The 22341-nt window shown below is 36.3% G+C and overlaps 1 protein-coding gene across 1 annotated transcript; it reads left to right on the top strand.

The window, feature by feature from the left end:
- The first annotated feature begins 1931 nt into the window (after positions 1–1931).
- LOC132112482 (saccharopine dehydrogenase-like oxidoreductase) lies at positions 1932–7428 on the top strand. Its single transcript, XM_059519970.1, has 12 exons — positions 1932–2236; positions 3649–3761; positions 4366–4446; positions 4529–4658; positions 4740–4789; positions 4917–5047; positions 5304–5421; positions 5942–6061; positions 6187–6243; positions 6523–6634; positions 6722–6803; positions 7193–7428. The coding sequence occupies exons 1-12, from the start codon at positions 2038–2040 to the stop codon at positions 7281–7283; spliced, it is 1284 nt and encodes a 427-aa protein (XP_059375953.1). The 5' UTR covers positions 1932–2037; the 3' UTR covers positions 7284–7428.
- The last annotated feature ends 14913 nt before the right edge of the window (positions 7429–22341 follow it).

The following is a 22341-nucleotide window of genomic DNA, read 5'->3' on the forward strand; positions in this document are numbered from 1 at the left end:
AAATTCATGACTAATAAACATCAAAATTTACCATTTTAAAGTACAAGTAAAACAGCTGTTGTTTGTTTATATATATATATATATATATATATATATATACACACAAGTTATAGTTATGGTTATAAAATTTTTAAGTGTATTTCATATTTTATATAAAATATATTTGATCATATTTTATATAAATTGCACACAATTTATTATATATATATATATATATATATGTGTTTGTGTGTTTTTTTTTTTTTTTTTTTGGGGTAAAACAGCCAAATCTATTAAATATGTCATTTTCCACATAGAAATGAATTGGCAACTATGCTAACCAGGATTTGTTTTCTCCGGGTTAAACCAGGCCTCCAGTGTATAACCGTATTTAGCAATGGGAAGCTTTTAAGATAAAACTGGTACTAGAACGAGAATGTCATATGATTTTGATATCATTTGCTCAGGCATATCTCTTATTGCAATCATGATGTTTATATCCTTTATCTTTTTGTTCTAAACCATGACCTCCTGTGTTATTTCTTATTTGGTTATTGTTATCATAAGCACATCCTGTGTTTATTCTACCGAATCTGTGTCTTGAACTTCTTTTATGTTTCCTTCTGAAGCACAGTCTTACTATGGTAATGTCAACATAAGTCTGCAGTAAATGAAGTTAAATTAATGTGTAGATTTAACACATAGATGTCAGTTTGCTGTGTTCTGCTCAAGTGCATGAACGTACTTGGCAAGAACTGTACAAGTTTATTGTTTTTTATTTGCATGTTGTCTGGCTGGTTCAGATGACTGTTGAATGTCTTTATTGTGTGAGTTTTCAGTATTTATTTAATGCAAAGCCAGGTCTTTTAGAATCACACGTTCTGGTGCATGCAGTCTTTTACTGCCTGTACAGAGACAATTTGAGACTTTGCAACTTATATTTGCTTTGCTTCCTTTTGATTTTGTGTATATATCATGTGATGGTTGTTGTATTTCTTAATTGTATGGTTAAAATCTGTTTAGTTATTGTCTCGGGGGGAAATTTCAAAAGATGAGATCTCTTTTGACCTAAAATGTCTCATGAATAAATCTTATTGTTGAGATTGAGGAGTTTCTGTATTATTTGAATGAAGTTCAGAAGCTATGTTTTGTTATGTATTAATATATATATATATATATATATAAAGAAAATTCCATTAAATTTTTTTTTATTAAATTTCTATTTTACATATTGAATATCCTGGCAAAATGTTGCGTTACAGAAGAAAATGGGTTTTGAATGTGCTGACTAAATTATCTACCTGCATACCAAAGTCTGTACTAACAATTAAAATATAACAATTATGTAATTTATCATATTATGACAGTGAATATATTAATATAACATTGTAAACAACATTAAATATTTAAAAATACACAAATGAAAATAAGTCAACTGTTGTGATAATACAAATATTTTATTGCCAAGAAAGTTATAATAATTCATATATGAAAAGTTTATTTGCAAATGCAGATTACCCCATTTTTATTAATTTTAATAATTCACGTTTTATTGTTTTAATTTAGTTTTCAGTTATTATTATTTGATCAAAACAAGCAGTGTGATTGATATTAATTGGAATGCAGGATAAAAAATAAATAAAATAAAAATGTAAACGATTAAAACGGAGTTATCTGTTTGTGCAAATTAACGCTTCATACAATTATGTAATTTATCTAACATTAACAATAAAAATATTGTGTTTGTGTGTGTGTGTGTGTATTATGCTGTGTGTACACTTTTGTGTTAGATTAATTTCAAATTCCAATTATAACAATGCAAACAACATAAATCATATCCTACTGTAATCCAAATAATTGTTACCCCCCCCCCCCACCCCCCCAAACCCGTTCCGACCACAAGGCCTGCACATCGATGACGCTCTTGAAAGAACCTCGACTTGTAGGCGTTAGCGGAAGTGGCGCGAGTCTCAGTCAGTGTGTCAGCTGTTCGTCGCGCGCTGATCGCAGTCTGTCTCTTCCAGCATCAGTCCAGACGATCAGCAGCTCGGCAGCGCTATGGCGTCGTTCAGTACCTCATCCAGCAGGCCCTACCACATCATCATCTTCGGCGCTTCTGGTTTCACGGGGCAGTTCGTGGTGGAGGAGGTGGCCCGTACCGCGTCCGAGGGTCCCGAGGGGAGTCTGAAATGGGCCGTAGCCGGCAGGAACAGAACCAAGCTGGAGAAAGTTTTGGAGCAGGCCGCCGGATCTCTAAGTGCGTGATGCCTCCTTCAGTTATTCTAGAGTTGCTTTAAACGTCTACATTTGAATTTAGTGAACTGGTATAACTCGCGCTCCAAAAATACCATAGTTTCTGGAAAAATACCATAGTACAGTTATTTATTAGCTTTGTAAATTCATAAAAAGTGTTACAGAAATGTTCTTGGCTTGTTTGCTTCATTGGTTAATTGCTGTAACTGGTATTTTAGACAAAGCGTTTGATGACAATGGTATTTTTGTAATGCAATAGATGTTGCAAGACTAAAGACAAAAAAAACATTTGAACTGTTACTGAGTTGATATGAGTGCATGCATTGATGTCTGTGAATGGTATTCATTTTGCATGTATGACGATGACAAGGTTATTATTGTTGAGTAAAACTTTTAGAGTTAGTTTAATATGGAAATAAAATAGAAAATAGAAATATTTGATTAAAGACTTAAAAAACTAAATGAAAAAGAGAAATGTTGCCTTGAATGAATAACAAATCCATTTCACACACAAATGACTACCGTAAATTACTAACTGTATTGACAACTGAAATAAAAATTAAACCAATAGTAATATTTAAAATTATTTAAAATGACAAAAGGACATCATGTAATAAAAATCATTTTAAGCAATATTCTAAGTTAAATTGCATTGTATAACCTTATTTCTGATTTGACCTAATGCTCAGCAGATGTCACATATTTATATAAGCTAATTTCCAGGATAGCTGAGCAGAATGAGTTGTCGAAAACATCTGCGTTTCAATTTTGTTGTGCTTTTTAGCAGAAGTACAAAAGGAAGCATCATAGAGTGTAGGAGCAGCAAACTTGGCAATGACTTCGTGTTAGAAAGGTTGCACTGACCCAACTATATTGGATTTGACTTGACTTTGACCCACATCGTGGCAATCAGCAGTGAACTGTTTTTCTTTAATGCTTGATACTGTTCTCCTAATAAATGCCTTTGTGTGGGACCATGCATTGTTTAGCATTTTTTAAACAATAGGCTCTTTGGTCATGGTGGTCTTCAGAGACGGTTTAATTCATCCTCAACAGCTGATGGAAAATTATATTCCAGTGACATATTTAATGCCTTTAATCATGTAGCTTTGAATGGATGGGCTCAAGCAGAACATTTGCTCAGAGTTATATTTAGATTTCAATAAGAATTCATTTAGCCAGACGGGTCACTGAATAAAGATAGGACCGTTTAGGATTCCTTTTAGTGAAGGTTATCTGATCTTAGTGGACAAACTGAATTATTTATGACATGGAGTTTGGCCTAGACAGTTTTGCATTTTTGCAGTAAATCATAATCTTGAATAACTTACAGTCTCACCAGTTTGCATTAAATATGACACATAAGTTAACTCTGCAGAGTTTGCATAAATAATATTGTAAAATGTTTGTTCTCAGGTAAGCCGGAGCTGAAGTCCGAGGTGGATATTCTCATCGCAGATGTCAGCGATCTGGATTCCCTGGCTGCGATGTGCAAACAGGCTGTTATTGTGCTCAGCTGTGTGGGCCCTGTAAGTACACAAGACTGTAGAACAAGGAATCCCTTGTATATGAGCTGTATTATAAATCATAAATGTCATAAAACCTCAAGCTATTGATTAATGACTTTTTGCAATATAACGCTCTGATGTTTACCCAGCTTGCTACATCAGGTTGATAACTGTATGTGACTTTATGTGGTTATGCAATACCGTCCTTCAAACAAGATAATCACATTTGTACATTGAGCATCAGATGATCTTGTATTAAGGGTCGGTCACAATAAACTTTTCATTCCATTGAATTCCATTCATACGCATGCAAATGCTGGAGCCCGGAAACGCAAGCTCATGCAATTTCAGATGCTTGAAGTCTAGTGTGACTACAGCTTTAGATCATTTATTTATTTTTATATTTGTTAAATAACTTGACAAGTTGACGTTTTGTATAGAATATTGTATACATTTTCATTTACGCTACCATTTAAAAGTTTGTGGTCAGTAAGGCGGGTTTTATACTAAGCAAGGCTGCATTAACTTGATCAAAAATTTCAGAAACCATTCTAATATGCTAAATTGCTGCTGAAGAAGTAGTGTCATTATATTACTAATTCAGATCTTTGATATTTTTCTACAGTACAGATTTTTTGGGGAACCTGTTGTCAAGTCATGTGTGGAGAACGGAGCACACTGCATTGATATCTCTGGAGAACCACAGGTGCTTTTCCTGACACATTGTTCTATTATCATGATCAAAATAACAATAAAACAATAAATTGGCATTGATCTGTTTGCTGTAGTTCCTGGAAAGTATGCAGCTGAACTATCATGACCAGGCTGCTGAAAAGGGCGTCTACATTGTGGGAAGCTGTGGTTTTGACTCCATTCCTGCAGACATGGGTGTCATTTATACCAGGGACCAGTTTAAAGGTATGTTTGTCATGCTATATAATGTCCTTAATTATGTACATTTACATATTAAAACATTTCATGTTTTGTTTCCATTACCAGGGACACTAACATCCGTTGAGAGCTTTTTGACTGCATGTACAGGGCCAGAGGTCAGTGTTCTTAAGTTTTAAACGTAAACAAGCCTAAGAACAAAAGCTCTGAACACTGAAATAGTCTGTGTTTTTAAAAGGCCTTTGTGTTTAAGTGACTGACCCAGATTCTGGTGTGTGTTCGTAGGGAGGCTGCATCCATGATGGCACCTGGCAGTCGGCCATCTACGGCTTAGCCGACAGCAACAAGTTGCGGAGCCTCAGGAAGAAGTTCGGTCACAAGCCTCTCCCTGTAGTGGGGCCTAAAATTAAAAGGAGGTATGTATGACAACCATTAGAATTTGTATATCGTCCGCAGTATTTCAAGAAGTCCATTTATAATGCTTTTGAATAACCGTTTTCCACTCTTTGGGGTCAATTTTGACCTTTTTGTGAGGGGTAAGAATTTTTAATGTTTTGAAGGAAGTCTCTCATGCTTACCAAGTTTGCATTTTAAAAATAAAAATATAGTCAAACAAGTAATATTCTGTAATGTTATGGTGCTCATGAATATCACATGAATTTCTATCTACAGGGGCACACTGTTTTATAGTAACGAGTTGCAGCAATATGCAATTCCCTTCATGGGTACCGACCCATCAGTGGTGAAAAGGACCCAGCGTTACCTAACTGAAGAACTCAAGGAGTCTCCGGTAAGTCATTCAATCTTTTAAATGGAATAATGCTGTATATATATATATATATATATATATATATATATATATATATATATATATATATATATATATATATATGTATGTGTGTGTGTGTGTGTGTAAATATAAAAATAAAATAAATATTATATTAGTGCTAAAATGACTAAAACAAAGCAAAATTAAAACAAACAAAAAATATTTTACAAAAGCACATTAAAAAAAGCTAGTTCAGTATCAATGAACAACCCTGCATACTTATAATTTTCATTAAGAATTAAAAAAATAAAAAGGTGGCAAAGGGAACTGTACAAATGGGAGTGTCACAGTTTAACTTAACACTGAATCAGTGAAACTGGACTGAAACAGTAAACGTCCGAGGTTTTCTATCTATATATAGATATAGATAGATAGATATATAGGCATCTACCTTGATTGAAGTCTAAACAAAATTACTACATTGCCATAAATATTTTGATATATTTTACATGTACTGACACTCTGTGTATGTTTCATTCAGGTTCAGTATGGGGCGTATGTTGGCATCGGCGGTATTTCCAACGTTTTCAAACTTGTCTTCGCTGGATTGATGTTCTTTTTCCTTGTTAAGTTCAGCTTTGGCAGAAATCTCCTCATTAAGGTAAAACATACTCTATCGTGTTGTGAAAGCTACGTTATATTCAATGCAAAAATCAGTGAATTTAATGTGATGCCTACATTTTAATTAATGGATCTTGTGTAATCAAATATATACTTTGTCTGCAGTTTCCAGAGTTTTTCTCATTCGGCTTCTTCTCCAAAGCAGGTCCAACTAGAAAACAGGTATTATACTCACATTATCATCATCTAGGCCAGGGGTGCCCAACCCTGCTCCTGGCGATCGACTGTCCTGCAAAGTTTAGCTCCAATCCTAATCAAACACACCTGAAGCAACTCATTAAGGTCTTCAGGCTCACTTAATGAAATAAAGGCAGGTGTGTTTGATTAGGGTGGAGCCAAACTTTGCAGGACAGTCGATCGCCAGGAGCAGGGTTTGGCACCCCTGATCTAGGCTATCAGCTCTATTTTTTAGAATTTTTTATTTAATTGTGGTATCTGCAGATGGAGGGCTCCTCTTTCCATTTCATCATTCTTGGAGAGGGTTACACTGAAGGTTCAGACCCTAGTGAGGGTAAACCCAATGGCAAGATCCGCACACTAGTCAAAGGACCAGGTAACATATTCAGATCTGCCTCATATTAATGGAGCTACATCAGTGCGTATTTTTCTCATATTGATTATTTTTGTGTGTGTTTTCCAGAGGTAGGATATGTCGCCACACCAATCGCTATGGTTCAGGCAGCTCTTACCATGTTAAAAGAATCCGATTCTCTTCCAAACACGTGAGTCCAGCCATATATGAGGTCAAAACTAAACCCAAATAAACGGTTTGTATTGTTAGTTCACCCAAAGCTGAAAATTCTCACCCTCAAGCTGTTAAAACCTGGAGCAATTTCTTCTGTTGCTAACAAATTCAAAGATACTTTGAAGAATGTTGATAAATTAACAGTTGCCGGCCCCCATTGACTTCCATAGTGTAGAATAAAATACTATGGAAGTCAATTGTGGCCAGCAACTGTATGGTTACCAACATTGTTCTTTTGCGTTCAGCATACAAAAGAAACATATACAGGTTCGGAACAGTTTGAGTGATGACAGAATTTAAATTTTTGGGTGATCTGTCTCTTTAAGTGGCAAATTCTGAATGTATATTATGGGTGATTCTCCACAGCGGCGGTGTTTACACTCCAGGAGCGACGTTTGCCAAGACCACCCTCATCGACCGCCTCAACAAACATGGCATTCAGTTCTCCGTCCTTTAAGTGAGAGATTAAACAGGGCTCAACCAGCTTACTTTAACATCAGAATATTAATTTACTTGCTTGAGCATAGAGAAGTCTTGCTGCTATTTGAAGCTTTCCTTAGAGTGTTACTGTTTTTTGGTTTAGTGTCCTCGCTTGTGCATGCTACACTGGGATGGGGTTGTTCGCATGCACTCAAATGGCTGAGAATTTGCACTACAAGTGTGGAGCAAACGCTCTTGAAATCCCTCCATTTGATCACGTTCTGTTTGAAAATGTTTTTTTTTTTTTTTTTTCACTTCCAGAAATGCTAATTCTCACAGATGACAGACATCTCTAAAAACATACTTAAAAGCACACCCAGAGTTGAGAGAAATATAGTTCGAGTAAAAGAAAGAACCAGTTTTTGTAAAATTGTCATGAGTTGTTATATTTGTGAATACTGTAGCAGAAAAGTTTAAATAATACAAGAAATGAGAGAAATGTTTTAAAGACCAATGAATCTGAGTTAGGCCTATTTGAAAGATTGCAGAATGTTGTTCTGGTTTGTTTCTAACTGAATGAAGAATATATCAAACTGTATTCTGTGTCTAATATTATGTAACTGAAATGTAGTTGCTTAGTGTATATGGCCTACTTTTATAGTCTGAAACTGTATGCAGTATGTCATGACATAATTAAATTTTCTTTTAAGGTTCATTTTGAAAATGGCATATTTAACCCCATCGGTCACAATCGTAACCACAAAGGTTTTCATTTAGAAAGCTCTAAAAATGTTACTGACTGGTGTTTTGGTGCATTTTTTCTGCAAATATGGAAAATATTTCAGAATCTCGATTAAATCACATGACCAGAGAGCAGTTTACTTCCTGTTTGCACCTTGATAATATGATTGCTGCATCAAAGCTCCAAAACAAAAGGCTAGTTATTAACAAGTGCACCCGGTGGGTGCATTTCAGTTTTTTGTCTTAGTATACCTATTCATTGTCTTGTGTATAATAGTAACCATAGAATGTGATGAGACAGTTAAAAATGGGTTAATAACAGATTGGAGATATATAAGAGTTTTAATGACCGCAGAAATAATTAAATTTCAGCATACACAACCCACCGGTCACAATTGAGACCAACCATAAAACAAACATTTTACCATAAAAAAAAAAATTATATTATTTCAATGGGTTCCTAATGACACATCATTTTGATATTTTCCTGTCTGATTAAATGGGTTAAATTCGTAACAATGTCCCCTTTAATGTTACCTGCTCTTCCATAGTGAAGGGGATCCTCTGGTCGTTCCCCACAGAAGTCAGTCAAATCAAACCCCAACCATCTAGGTGTAGACTCATTAAAATTTATTCTCTCATTGGCCCTCTATAATATGTAATTTATAGCTAGCCCACCAATCACAGTGCTAACAGCATTGGGGTGGGCGTCTTTCATTTATCCCTTCACATTCCAACACAATCTCAATAGTCAGATTTTAAGGGTTTATTTCATAAACATTTTATTCCGTGTTCGCGGTCAAATTATAAACTTGTAAAATGCAAAAAGAAACTAATGCCTTTTAGGTTTTTTTTTTTAGAACAAATATAATAAATCTTGCACACTATCCACACTTGCAAATGTATCAAAATAAAAATGTATTCACTCACAAGGTCCTATGACCTTCAACATTCAACTTAAACTTTGTAATAGTTAGGTCCTCTCTGAGGGCCTCCTGATGGGTTCTCACTGTCATGTTCTCACTCAGTGTTTCAACCCTGAAAAGACACAAATAAAATCACTTGTAAACAATAATGTCAAGCTAGGTTGCAGCAGGAAAGCTGCAAAAAATATTTTTCATTCAAATAATTTGTTGATTTTAACGGACAGGGCTCTCTTAGTCGAGAGAAATATGTGTAAACTGTAATATATGATATACAAGCGTGGCCAAAAGTTTTGGAAATTGGAAAAGTTGCTGCTTAAGTTTTTATAATAGCAATTTGCATATACTCCAGAATGTTATGAAGAGTGATCAGATGAATTGCATAGTCCTTCTTTGCCATGAAAATTAACTTATTCCCAAAAAAACCTTTCCACTGCATTTCATTGCTGTCATTAAAGGACCTGCTGAGATCATTTCAGTAAACGTCTTGTTAACTCAGGTGAGAATGTTGACGAGCACAAGGCTGGAGATCATTATGTCAGGCTGATTGGGTTAGAATGGCAGACTTGACATGTTAAAAGGAGGGTGATGCTTGAAATCATTGTTCTTCCATTGTTAACCATGGTGACCTGCAAAGAAACGCGTGCAGCCATCATTGCGTTGCATAAAAATGGCTTCACAGGCAAGGATATTGTGGCTACTAAGATTGCACCTAAATCAACAATTTATAGGATCATTAAAAACTTCAAGGAAAGAGGTTCAATTCTTGTAAAGAAGGCTTCAGGGCGTCCAAGAAAGTCCAGCAAGTGCCAGGATCGTCTCCTAAAGAGGATTCAGCTGCGGGATCGGAGTGCCACCAGTGCAGAGCTTGCTCAGGAATGGCAGCAGGCAGGTGTGAGTGCATCTGCAAGCACAGTGAGGCCAAGACTTTTGGAAGATGGCCTGGTGTCAAGAAGGGCAGCAAAGAAGCCACTTCTCTCCAAAAAAACATCAGGGACAGATTGATCTTCTGCAGAAAGTATAGTGAATGGACTGCTGAGGACTGGGGCAAAGTCATATTCTCCGATGAAGCCCCTTTCCGATTGTTTGGGGCATCTGGAAAAAGGCTTGTCCGGAGAAGAAAAGGTGAGCGCTACCATCAGTCCTGTGTCATGCCAACAGTAAAGCATCCTGACACCATTCATGTGTGGGGTTGCTTCTCATCCAAGGGAGTGGGCTCACTCACAATTCTGCCCAAAAACACAGCCATGAATAAAGAATGGTACCAAAACACCCTCCAACAGCAACTTCTTCCAACAATCCAACAACAGTTTGGTGAAGAACAATGCATTTTCCAGCACGATGGAGAACCGTGCCATAAGGCAAAAGTGATAACTAAGTTGCTCGGGGACCAGAATGTTGAAATTTTGGGTCCATGGCCTGGAAACTCCCCAGATCTTAATCCCATTGAGAACTTGTGGTCAATCCTCATGAGGCGGGTGGACAAACAAAAACCCACTAATTCTGACAAACTCCAAGAAGTGATTATGAAAGAATGGGTTGCTATCAGTCAGGATTTGGCCCAGAAGTTGATTGAGAGCATGCCCAGTCGAATTGCAGAGGTCCTGAAAAAGAAGGGCCAACACTGCAAATACTGACTCTTTGCATAAATGTCATGTAATTGTCGATAAAAGCCTTTGAAACAAATGAAGTGCTTGTAATTATATTTCAGTACATCACTGAAACAAAGATCTAAAAGCAGTTTAGCAGCAAACTTTTTGAAAACTAATATTTATGTAATTCTCAAAACTTTTGGCCACGACTGTACAATCAAAAAGACATTTATGTCTGAACTGATAAACTGATGTTATATTGTATACGTCTCATATTTAAAATGAATCAGACATGCTTTTTGATTACTAAAATCTAATTTAACCAATAAACCTGAATGTAGAAATATTAAAACAGGAGAAATATGGAATCCAGAAAAATTCAACAAAAAACTCGGGTTTCAATCACGGAAGAGCCCCTAATTAGCATTTCACCCTGACCAATATCTTGACAGAGCAATAATATCCTACATGACTTAACAGAAAGTATTTACCATTTCTGGCTGAGTTGAGCTGCTCTCTCAGAGCACTGTTTTCTTTCTTCAGCACTGCGTTAGCATTTCTCAGCTGCTCAGAGAGATGAGCCTCCGGTTTCTGCAGTCAAAACAAGCATAAATACACATGCAACTTGAAAAGGTCTTGTTTTCTGATACATTTTGGTTGTCAACAAACATAATGCACATTTATTGTAAACATCATATCTGTTTATTTACTAATATATATACAGTACAGACCAAAAGTTTGGACACACCTTCTCATTCAAAGAGTTTTCTTTATTTTCATGACTATGAAAATTGTAGATTCACACTGAAGGCATCAAAACTATGAATTAACACATGTGGAATTATATATGTAATTATATACATAACAAAAAAGTGTGAAACAACTGAAAATATGTCATATTGGTTAAATATGTCATAGGTTCTTCAAAGTAGCCATTTATATATATATATACACAAATACACACACACATAAAATAACTTTATTATTTCAATCTCAACATACACTCCAGCAAAGTAAAGAATACAGAAGACGACTTTAGAAGTATTTCTAAAGTCAGGATTTCAGGATTTTGGACAAACTATTAGATGATGATTTTGCTTCCTACAGAGCTCAAATAAGATTTAATTTCAAATCTCAACATGGATGCAAATCATCAGACAAAGCATTGTTACTGTAAATGTATCTCTAATGTATCTCTTGCTCTGGCTACTGTGTATAGACCACCAGGGCCGTATACAGAATTCCTAAAAGAATTTGCAGATTTCCTCTCAGACCTTCTAGTTACAGTTGATAAGGCGCTAATCATGGGAGATTTTAATATTCACATTGATAATGCAAATGATACATTAGGACTTGCGTTTACTGACCTAATAAACTCCTTTGGAGTCAAGCAAAATGTCACCGGGCCCACTCATCGTTTTAATCATACACTAGATCTAATTATATCGCATGGAATCGATCTTACTGCTATAGATATTGTACCCCAAAGTGATGATATTACAGACCATTTCCTTGTATCGTGCATGCTGCGTATAACTGATATGTCTCTATGAACTATATGTCTCAGCGTTATCGTCTGGGCAGAACTATTGTTCCAGCCACCGAAGAAAGATTCGCAAATAACCTGCCTGATCTATCTCAACTGCTATTTGTACCCAAAAATACACATGAATTAGATGAAATTACTGACAACATGGGCACTATTTTCTCTAATACATTAGAAGCTGTTGCCCCCATCAAATTGAAAAAGGTTAGAGAAAAACGTACTGTGCCATGGTATAACAGTAATACTCACTCTCTCAAGAAAGTAACTCGTAGTCTTGAACGCAAATGGAGAAAAACTAACTTGGAAGTTTTTAGAATTGCATGGAAAAACAGTATGTCCAGCTATAGACAGGCTCTAAAAACTGCTAGGGCAGAGCATATACACAAACTCATTGAAAATAACCAAAACAATCCAAGGTTTTTATTTAGCACAGTGGCTAAATTAACAAATTACTAGACGCCACCTGATTCAAATATTCCACCAACGTTAAATAGTAATGACTTTATGAATTTCTTCACTGATAAAATAGATAACATTAGAAATACAATAGCGAATGTAGATTCTACAGCGTCTAACACTTCAGTTTCATCCATCGCACTCAAAGATAAACTGCAGTGCTTTACAAATATAGGACAGGAAGAGCTAAATAAACTTATCACTGTATCTAAACCAACAACATGTTTATTAGATCCTGTACCCACTAAATTACTAAAAGAGCTGTTACCTGTAGCCGAAGAACCGCTTCTCCATATCATTAACTCGTCGTTATCTTTAGGTCACGTCCCAAAACCATTCAAGCTGGCGCTTATCAAGCCTCTTATTAAGAAACCAAAACTAGATCCTAGTGTACTAGCAAATTATAGGCCTATTTCAAATCTTCCATTTATGTCTAAAATTTTAGAAAAAGTTGTGTCTGCTCAATTGAGCACCTTCCTGCATAAAAATGATCTATATGAAGAATTTCAGTCAGGTTTTAGGCCCCACCATAGCACAGAAACTGCACTTGTTAAAATGACAAATGACCTGCTTCTTGCGTCAGATCAAGGCTGCATCTCATTTCTAGTCTTACTTGATCTTAGTGCTGCGTTCGACACCATAGATCATGACATACTCATAGATCGATTACAAAACTATACAGGTATTCAAGGGCAGGCTCTAAGATGGTTTAGATCCTACCTGTCCGATCGCTACCATTTTGTTTACTTAAATGGGGTGTCATCTCATTTATCATCAGTAAAATATGGAGTGCCACAAGGATCCGTCCTAGGTCCCCTTCCATTTTCAATATACATGTTGCCCCTTGGTAATATTATTAGAAAATACGGAATTAGCTTCCACTGTTATGCTGATGATACTCAGCTATTTATCTCAACGACACCAGATGAAACTTCCCAATTATCTAAGCTAACAGAGTGTGTTAAAAATGTAAAAGATTGGATGACAAATAATTTTCTCCAATTAAATTCGGATAAGACAGAGATATTAATTATTGGACCAAAAAACACCACACAGAATCGTGTAGATTACAATCTGCAGCTAGACGGATGTACTGTTACTTCCTCTACAGTCAGAAATCTGGGTGTTATATTAGACAGCAATTTGTCTTTTGAAAATCATATTTCCAATGTTACAAAAACTGCATTCTTCCATCTTAGAAACATTGCCAAGCTACGAAACATGTTATCTGTTTGTGATGCAGAAAAGCTAGTTCATGCATTTATGACCTCTAGACTGGACTATTGTAATGCACTTCTAGGTGGTTGTCCTGCTTCGTCAATAAACAAGCTACAGGTCGTCCAAAATGCAGCAGCTAGAGTCCTTACGAGGTCAAGAAAATATGATCATATTACCCCAATTTTACAGTCTCTGCACTGGCTACCTATTAAGTTCTGTATCAGTTACAAATTATCATTACTTACCTATAAGGCCCTAAATGGTTTAGCTCCTGCGTACCTAACTAGCCTTCTACCACGCTACAACCCATCACGCACCCTAAGGTCACAAAACGCTGGACTTTTGGTAGTTCCTAGGATAGCAAAGTCCACTAAAGGAGGTAGAGCTTTTTCACATTTGGCTCCCAAACTCTGGAATAGCCTTCCTGATAATGTTCGGGGTTCAGACACACTCTCTCTGTTTAAATCTAGATTAAAAACGCATCTCTTTCGCCAAGCATTCAAATAATGTATCTCTTAAATTGTGAGTGTAGTTGCATCTGCATTTTTATTCTTTAGCTTGGGTTAAACTAATTTTACTTTGTTGGATCAGCAGCTATGCTAATGATGTCTCTATTTGTTTCTATGTTTCGCCACGGGATTTACATCCTGTGGTAACTAGGATTTACACAAGCTCCAGTCTGGATCCAGAACACCTGAGAAGAGATGATGCCGACCCTCAGAGGACCCCAGATGATCCTGACCTTGAATCAACAAACAGAACTAACAATTATTGCTACATGTGTGACTGCATCATATAATTACTATTAATTAATAATATTGATAGTTCATCGTCTAGCTGACTACGTCTTGTATTATTATTATTATTTTTTTATTTTTTCTAAAATCCTGTCAAACGTGCACAAACTACTAGCTACTACTAAATATTGTAGAAACAATTTTCTGTAAAGTTGCTTTGTAACGATTTGTATTGTAAAAAGCGCTATACAAATAAACTTGAATTGAATTGAAAAAAATATATATATTAAAAAATTCAGCTGAAATGAAATAAAATACTAATATTACATGTAAAACTTTAACCAAATGAAAATTTTATTAAATTAAAAGTAAAAAGCTGAAGACTACTAAAACTGAAATAAAATAAATTTAAACTATTTAGAAATACTAAACTAATAAAAATGACAAAATACCTAAAAATTAAACAAAAATGTAAATGAAATAAAATAAAAGCCAAATTAATCTGGCAATGAATCTGATGATAATTATGGGACAATTAGAAGCATTATTGCTAAAATAAAACAAATACATTTTTAATGAATTAATCTTTCATTAAACATCAAATAAATTTTTCATAAAGAAATTAATTTTGACACACAGAAGACTTATTTCTTATATAAAACAGAAATAAGATTTCACAAAATCGAAGAAGAGTTAAACAAACTTTCCACTGTATACTGCCAGCACTGATCTGCACGCCTCTGTTCCAGGCCTCTTTAACCCGGCGTAGGCCACAGCACTGATCCAAGACCAGCTGAAAGTCCAGTCATTTCCCAAGTATCTCTGACGGGCCTATAAGGATGCCGTCTTCACTAATATTTAATTCGTTCAACACATTTCAATGAAGAAATGTTACCCACAATCCCGTTGGGCTGCAGGGTACTAGCTGTGCCTGCAGTATGGCCTCCTCTGTTCCTTCCAAACTAACAGAAACTTACGGTTGACAGATTTGGCTTTGGACCACATCCATACCTAAGACAAAAAGCGTGGACGTTTAGATGATAACAGATCTCATGTTTTTATGAAAAGTTTGAAAGCCATAGCAGCAAAAAGTCGCCTGTTCAAATATAAGTTTCAGGGAAAGGGTGGAAATAGGCATGTCAAATTAAATAAGGACTGCTTTTAGTGCAAATATATATATATATATATATATATATAGTGTGTGTGTGTGTGTGTTCCTTCCGAACTTGTATGAGTTTCTTTCTTCTGTTGAACACAGAAGAAGATATTTGGTAGAATATTGGTAACCAAACAGTTGCTGGTAGCCATTGACCCGTTTAGTATTTTTTTTCCATATTATGGAAGTCAATGGCTACCAGCAACTTGTAACCAATATTCTTAAAAATATCTTCTTTTGAAAGGAACTCATACAGGTTTGAAACAAGAGATTGAGTAAAGCATGACACAATTTGTATTTTAGGGGAAAATATGACTAAGTTCAGGAGGGTTCCAGAACATTTTTGTGCATGCTGAGATAATAAAACATCAGCAGCCTCGTGCTTCAGCTCTACATCTGATGCTGTAATTTCATTAGTCTCTTATTCAATTACACTAGCCCGTGTTTTCAAAAACATCTAATTACATTTTGGAAGTTCTACTTTCTTCTGTACTCCGAGAAAGAGACTTTTCACTGTTGCTCTTATGCATCATGCATATCCAAAAAAAGAAAAGAGCTTTATCTGTAATTAAATCAAATGCCGACAAATTTCTCACCTGTTTGCTCTCCACAGATGTCACTCTCACCGCAGTGAACTTCTCTGGGTCATGACCCTTAGAGTCTGACATTGCCAAGTTCTTGATTTCTAAAAATGAAAAATAATGAAAAATAATCACGATTGAAAGGTGCATTATTTTTTACGTTTTGTTACAATATGAAAGCCTGGAACTTATACCAGCATATTATATACATTAGTGTTTTTAGTTAAAACTTCCATTGTAGAAATGCCAAATGGCAGATAGTTTATTTCACTCAAAAACTGAAAGAATAGGGTAATAAGAGTCATAGTAAAGTAAGCAGCATTTGACTGGCCTAAATGTATTTTTTTAAAGTACTTATGTATTTATTTAAGGTAAAAACTGTATCCTTTGATCGGATAGTTCATGCAAAAAATAAAAATTTTGTCATTTACTCACCCTTAAGATTTTCCAAACCGTATGAATTTCTTTTGGCTGTTTAAAATAATATTACACACATTGAAATGAAGACTGTATGTTACAAACAGTTTCTGATCAGCATTGACTTCTACAGAATTTTTCCATAATATGGAAGTCAATGGGGACCAGCAATTGTCTGGTTATCAACATTCTTCAAAATATCTTCTGTGGCCCTGCAGGTGGTGTTATTGTTACCTAAAACCATTAGAAATAATTTTCATTAACTGAAATAAAATAAAATGCAAACACTAGCTGAAAACTTTTAAAACACTATTTGAAATGATGCCTGGGCAAAACAAAAACTAACAATAAAAAAAAATGAAATGAAAACTGAAAATATGAAAAATTTTATCTAATTCAAAATATTAATGTTTTATAGAAGTACATAAAACTAAAAGAACACTGGATGTATACAAATTAAACAAACCTAAAAGATATCTAATCAGAAATAGACATTTCAATCAATTTAACACTGATTGTCACACAGAGACTAAATGTGGAAGCCCTCAGCAGCTGTCAGCTCAGAAGCCGAAGAACAGAACACACAGAATCCCCTCGGCTGGATATTGATAACAGGTCTACAACCTGAGCACAGTTTACGGCCAACACATTTCCTTGGGCAGCTGTATCCTAATGGTTAGAGCATCACACTTGTAACCTGAAGGTTGCAGGTTCGTTGTAGGTGGGGGGAGTGAATGAACAGCACTCTCTCCACCCACAATACCCATGGCTGAAGTGAACCCCCACAATTGCTCCCGGGGCACTGGAAAACATAGTTGCCCACTGCTCTGGGTGTGTGTGTGTTCCATACTCACTGCTGTGTGTGTGCACTTGGATGGGTTAAAGTCAGGTCAAGTCACCTTTATTTATATAGCGCTTTAAACAAAATACATAGCGTCAAAGCAACTGAACAACATTCATTAGGAAAACAGTGTCAATAATGCAAAATGAAAGTTAAAGGCAGTTCATCATTGAATTCAGTGATGTCATTTCTGTTCAGTTAAATAGTGTCTGTGCATTTATTTGCAATCAAGTCAACGATATCGCTGTAGATGAAGTGACCCCAACTAAGCAAGCCAGAGGCGACAGCGGCAAGGAACCGAAACTCCATCGGTGACAGAATGAAACCTTGGGAGAAACCAGGCTCAGTTGGGGGCCAGTTCTCCTCTGACCAGACGAAACCAGTAGTTCAATTCCAGGCTGCAGCAAAGTCAGATTGTGCAGAAGAATCATCTGTTTCCTGCGGTCTTGTCCTGGTGCTCCTCTGAGACAAGGTCTTTACAGGGGATCTGTATCTGGGGCTCTAGTTGTCCTGGTCTCCGGTGTCTTTCAGGGCAGTAGAGGTCCTTTCTAGGTGCTGATCCACCATCTGGTCTGGATACGTACTGGATCCGGGTGACTGCAGTGACCCTCTGATCTGGATACAGAATGGATCTGGTGGCCACGGTGACCTCGGAATAAGAGAGAAACGGACAAATATTAGCATAGATGCCATTCTTCTAATGATGTAGCAAGTACATAGGGTGTTATGTGAAGTGTTCCCGGTTTACCTAATTAATGCAGCCTAAAAATCCTTTAACGGATTTGGATATTAAAAGCATATTAGTATGTGTAAGCCAGGTTAAAGAGATGGGTCTTTAATCTAGATTTAAACTGCAAGAGTGTGTCTGCCTCCCGAACAATGTTAGGTAGGTTATTCCAGAGTTTAGGCGCCAAATAGGAAAAGGATCTGCCGCCCGCAGTTGATTGTGATATTCTAGGTATTATCAAATTGCCTGAGTTTTGAGAACATAGCGGACGTAGAGGATTATAATGTAAAAGGAGCTCATTCAAATACTGAGGTGCTAAACCATTCAGGGCTTTATAAGTAATAAACAATATTTTAAAATCTATACGATGTTTGATAGGGAGCCAGTGCAGTGTTGACAGGACCGGGCTAAGATGGTCATACTTCCTGGTTCTAGTAAGAACTCTTGCTGCTGCATTTTGGACTAGCTGTAGTTTGTTTACTAAGCGTGCAGAACAACCACCCAATAAAGCATTACAATAATCTAACCTTGAGGTCATAAATGCATGGATTAACATTTCTGCATTTGACATTGAGAGCATAGGCCGTAATTTAGATATATTTTTGAGATGGAAAAATGAAGTTTTACAAATGCTAGAAACGTGGCTTTCTAAGGAAAGATTGCGATCAAATAGCACACCTAGGTTCCTAACTGATGACGAAGAATTGACAGAGCAACCATCAAGTCTAAGACAATGTTCTAGGTTATTACAAGCAGAGTTTTTAGGTCCTATAATTAACACCTCTGTTTTTTCAGAATTTAGCAGTAAGAAATTACTCGTCATCCAGTTTTTTATATCGACTATGCATTCCATTAGTTTTTCAAATTGGTGTGTTTCGCCGGGCCGTGAAGAAATATAGAGCTGAGTATCATCAGCATAACCGTGAAAACTAACACCATGTTTCCTGATGATATCTCCCAAGGGTAACATATAAAGCGTGAAGAGTAGCGGCCCTAGTACTGAGCCTTGAGGTACTCCATACTGCACTTGTGATCGATATGATACATCTTCATTCACTGCTACGAACTGATGGCGGTCAAATAAGTACGATTTAAACCATGCTAACACTTCCATTAATGCCGCCAAAGTGTTCAAGTCTATGCAAAAGAATGATGTGGTCAATTGTGTCAAACGCAGCACTAAGATCCAATAAAACTAAAAGAGAAATACACCCACGATCAGATGATAAAGAGCAGATCATTTGTAACTCTAAGAAGAGCAGTCTCAGTACTATGATACGGTCTAAATCCTGACTGGAAATCCTCACATATACCATTTTTCTCTAAGAAGGAATATAATTGTGAGGATACCACCTTTTCTAGTATCTTGGACAGAAAAGGGAGATTATAATTAACTAGTTCTTTGGGGTCAAGTTGTGTTTTTTGATGAGAGGCTTAATAACAGCCAGTTTGAAGGTTTTGGGGACATATCCTAATAACAATGAGGAATTAATAATAGTCAGAAGAGGATCTATGACTTCAGGAAGCACCTCTTTTAGGAGCTTAGATGGTATAGGGTCTAACATACATGTTGTTGGTTTAGATGATTTAACAAGTTTATTAAGTTTTTCCTCTCCTATAGTAGAGAATTAGTGGAACTGTTCCTCAGGGGGTCTATAGTGCACTGTCTGATGCGATACTGTAGCTGATGGCTGAATGGTTGCAATTTATCTCTAATAGTATCGATTTTAGAAGTAAAGTAGTTCATAAAGTCATTACTGCTGTGGTGTTGGGAAATGTCAAACTCCATTTTTCGGGCTGCTCTCTTTAGGGTGCGAGTATGCTCATTATACCATGGTGTCAAACTGTTTTCCTTAACCTTCCTTAAGCGTAGAGGAGCAACTGTATTTAAAGTGCTAGAAAAGAGAGAGTCCATAGTTTCTGTTACATCATCAAGTTGTTCTGAGGTTTTGGATATGCTAAGGAATTTGGATACATCAGGAAGATAACTTAAAAAGCAGTCTTTTGTGGTAGAAGTGATGGTTCTTCCATACTTGTAACAAGAAGTAGAATTTACAATTTTGGCTATATGAAGTTTGCACAAAACTAAATGCAGTTAAATGCAGAGCACCAATTCCGAGTATGGGTTACCATACTAGGCAAATGTCACATCTTAAAATTTTTCACTTTTAAAAAAGTAATTCTTATAAAAAAGATAATAGGTAATAGTATTTTTGCATGCATGGTTTTTTATTATTTGAGCCTAAATTTAAGGATTTATGTGATGGCTGACAGAGCTCAATACGTTTCAAATTAAAAAAACACATGTAAATAGAAAAAGCACCAGCTAAGTAAGAAAACATCTTTGTCAGTTTGACAGCACATGTGCAGCAAATACTTGCAAAACAAATACAGAAAAGCATTGCAAATACTCATAACACGCACACACACAAAATCGTGCTGCAAGTAGAACAGACCACAAAGGGGAAGATAGAAAATAACCATGATTTTATTATAGTAAAAGTAGTAACCATGCATTGATGACCATTTGTATAACCACAGTTGTACAAATACCATGGTTAAACTAGGTTAGTGTGGTACTTTTACAATGGTTTAAACTACAGTAACCATTTTTATTTGTTTATTTTTAATTATAACAAACCGTTTCAAAAGGCAAATCCAAGTTAAGGATGATCTGTTCCTTCTCTGTGTAAAGATGTAATACATTAAAGCCAGACTTAAGCCTGCATTGAACCAGCTAATATCAATGTGTACGGTTATCACTGCTGTGTAAAAGCATTCATGCCACCTCTCAGCATCATTAACCAGTCTTTTTATAAAGACACATAAATGCCACTTCAGAAGCGCCTCTGAGCCACCACTGCAGTGTAAATTCTGCAATACAGTAAGATGTTATGTAAATATAATTGAACAACCTGACACTGCCTGCGGTCTTGCATGCTCCTGATAGACTGAAACAGTCTCTCGCAAAGGGTGGGTATAAGGCCTTTGTTAGGACAATGACCGACCATAGAGTAACTCTTCCCAGAGCCAGTCTGATCATATGCCAGTAATGTGGCATTGTAGCCCTGCAGTGTATCAAAAATGCCCTGCCTCAAATCCGGAAACACAAAAGCCTGATAATGACCACAGGGAACAGAGGGATTGAACCAAATATAAAGTTAGTTCAGCCGCTATCAGTTAATCAGACTCCACAAAACCAATGACACCATCAAAATAAATACAGCAGCAATTGTAGTCTGATACAAGATTTTAAAATGCACATTGCTTTTACAACCTTTGTAAGCATGAACAGATGCATACTCTTATGCAAGGTGAGATATCCTCTATATAACCAGGTATCTGTTATCTGGCCAGTGTAGCGCCCACCTGTCTCCTCGGGTACAAACAGACCATCTGACCATCTTTGTTCCTTCTGAAGCCACCGTGAGACCAGTAAGTGTAGTCAAAAGTGAAAATGCATGCAACAATACTGATATTGTTGGAGGTCACTGAGATAATGCAGTGACTGCCTGCATCCCGCTCCCTCTGTATAAGAAAAAGCTTTAAAGTCTCAAAGCTATGGTTAATTCTCATGCTTAACTTGTTGAAGCAGACTTCCAAATAAAGTGCTACAAATGAACCTAAATACATATTCAATTACAAGTCTGCAATTTGTGATATAATCTAACTGTACTAACCTTATTGAAGGGTCAGACCCGGACTGCCATTTTCACAGTCCTTGCTGGCCATTTCCATTCCCCTCGCCCTCATGCTCCCGTGGATACGCTGGACACAGAAAACACAGTATGAGTGACAGGTTGAAACCAGGGTACTTTGTTACGCTTGCTTTCTACCAGGGGCCAGCATGATAAATAATATAGTAGCCTTGGCTTCTCTAAAGATCACTTCCACTGTCTCCATGCTGTAATAATGGAGAAGGGCTCTTTTCTCGTTTAGGTCACTACGGAGGGTTTTTAGATGAACAATTACTTGTCCAAGTATTCAACCGCTGTTTATACAATTGCCTGGTTATCAGTAGCGATTGCTAAAACAAACATACCTGTTACTGCTATTGCAAAAACTTATGAGTTAGTTTTGACTTGGAATGGTAAATATTCTAGAACACCATTGCAAGACTCTAAATAGTATTAAAAAAGCAATGCACATATATTGCAGTT

Source organism: Carassius carassius, chromosome 32, assembly GCF_963082965.1.
Source record: "Carassius carassius chromosome 32, fCarCar2.1, whole genome shotgun sequence".
Classification (NCBI taxonomy): Eukaryota; Metazoa; Chordata; class Actinopteri; order Cypriniformes; family Cyprinidae; genus Carassius; species Carassius carassius.

Excerpts from the sequence above, each read along its gene's own strand:
- LOC132112482 (XM_059519970.1), top strand. The coding sequence starts at position 2,038 with ATGGCGTCGTTCAGTACCTCATCCAGCAGGCCCTACCACATCATCATC. Across the intron at positions 4,790-4,916 it reads CTGCATGTACAGGGCCAGAG|GGAGGCTGCATCCATGATGG; the intron begins GTCAGTGTTCTT and ends GTGTGTTCGTAG. Across the intron at positions 5,048-5,303 it reads GGGCCTAAAATTAAAAGGAG|GGGCACACTGTTTTATAGTA; the intron begins GTATGTATGACA and ends TTCTATCTACAG.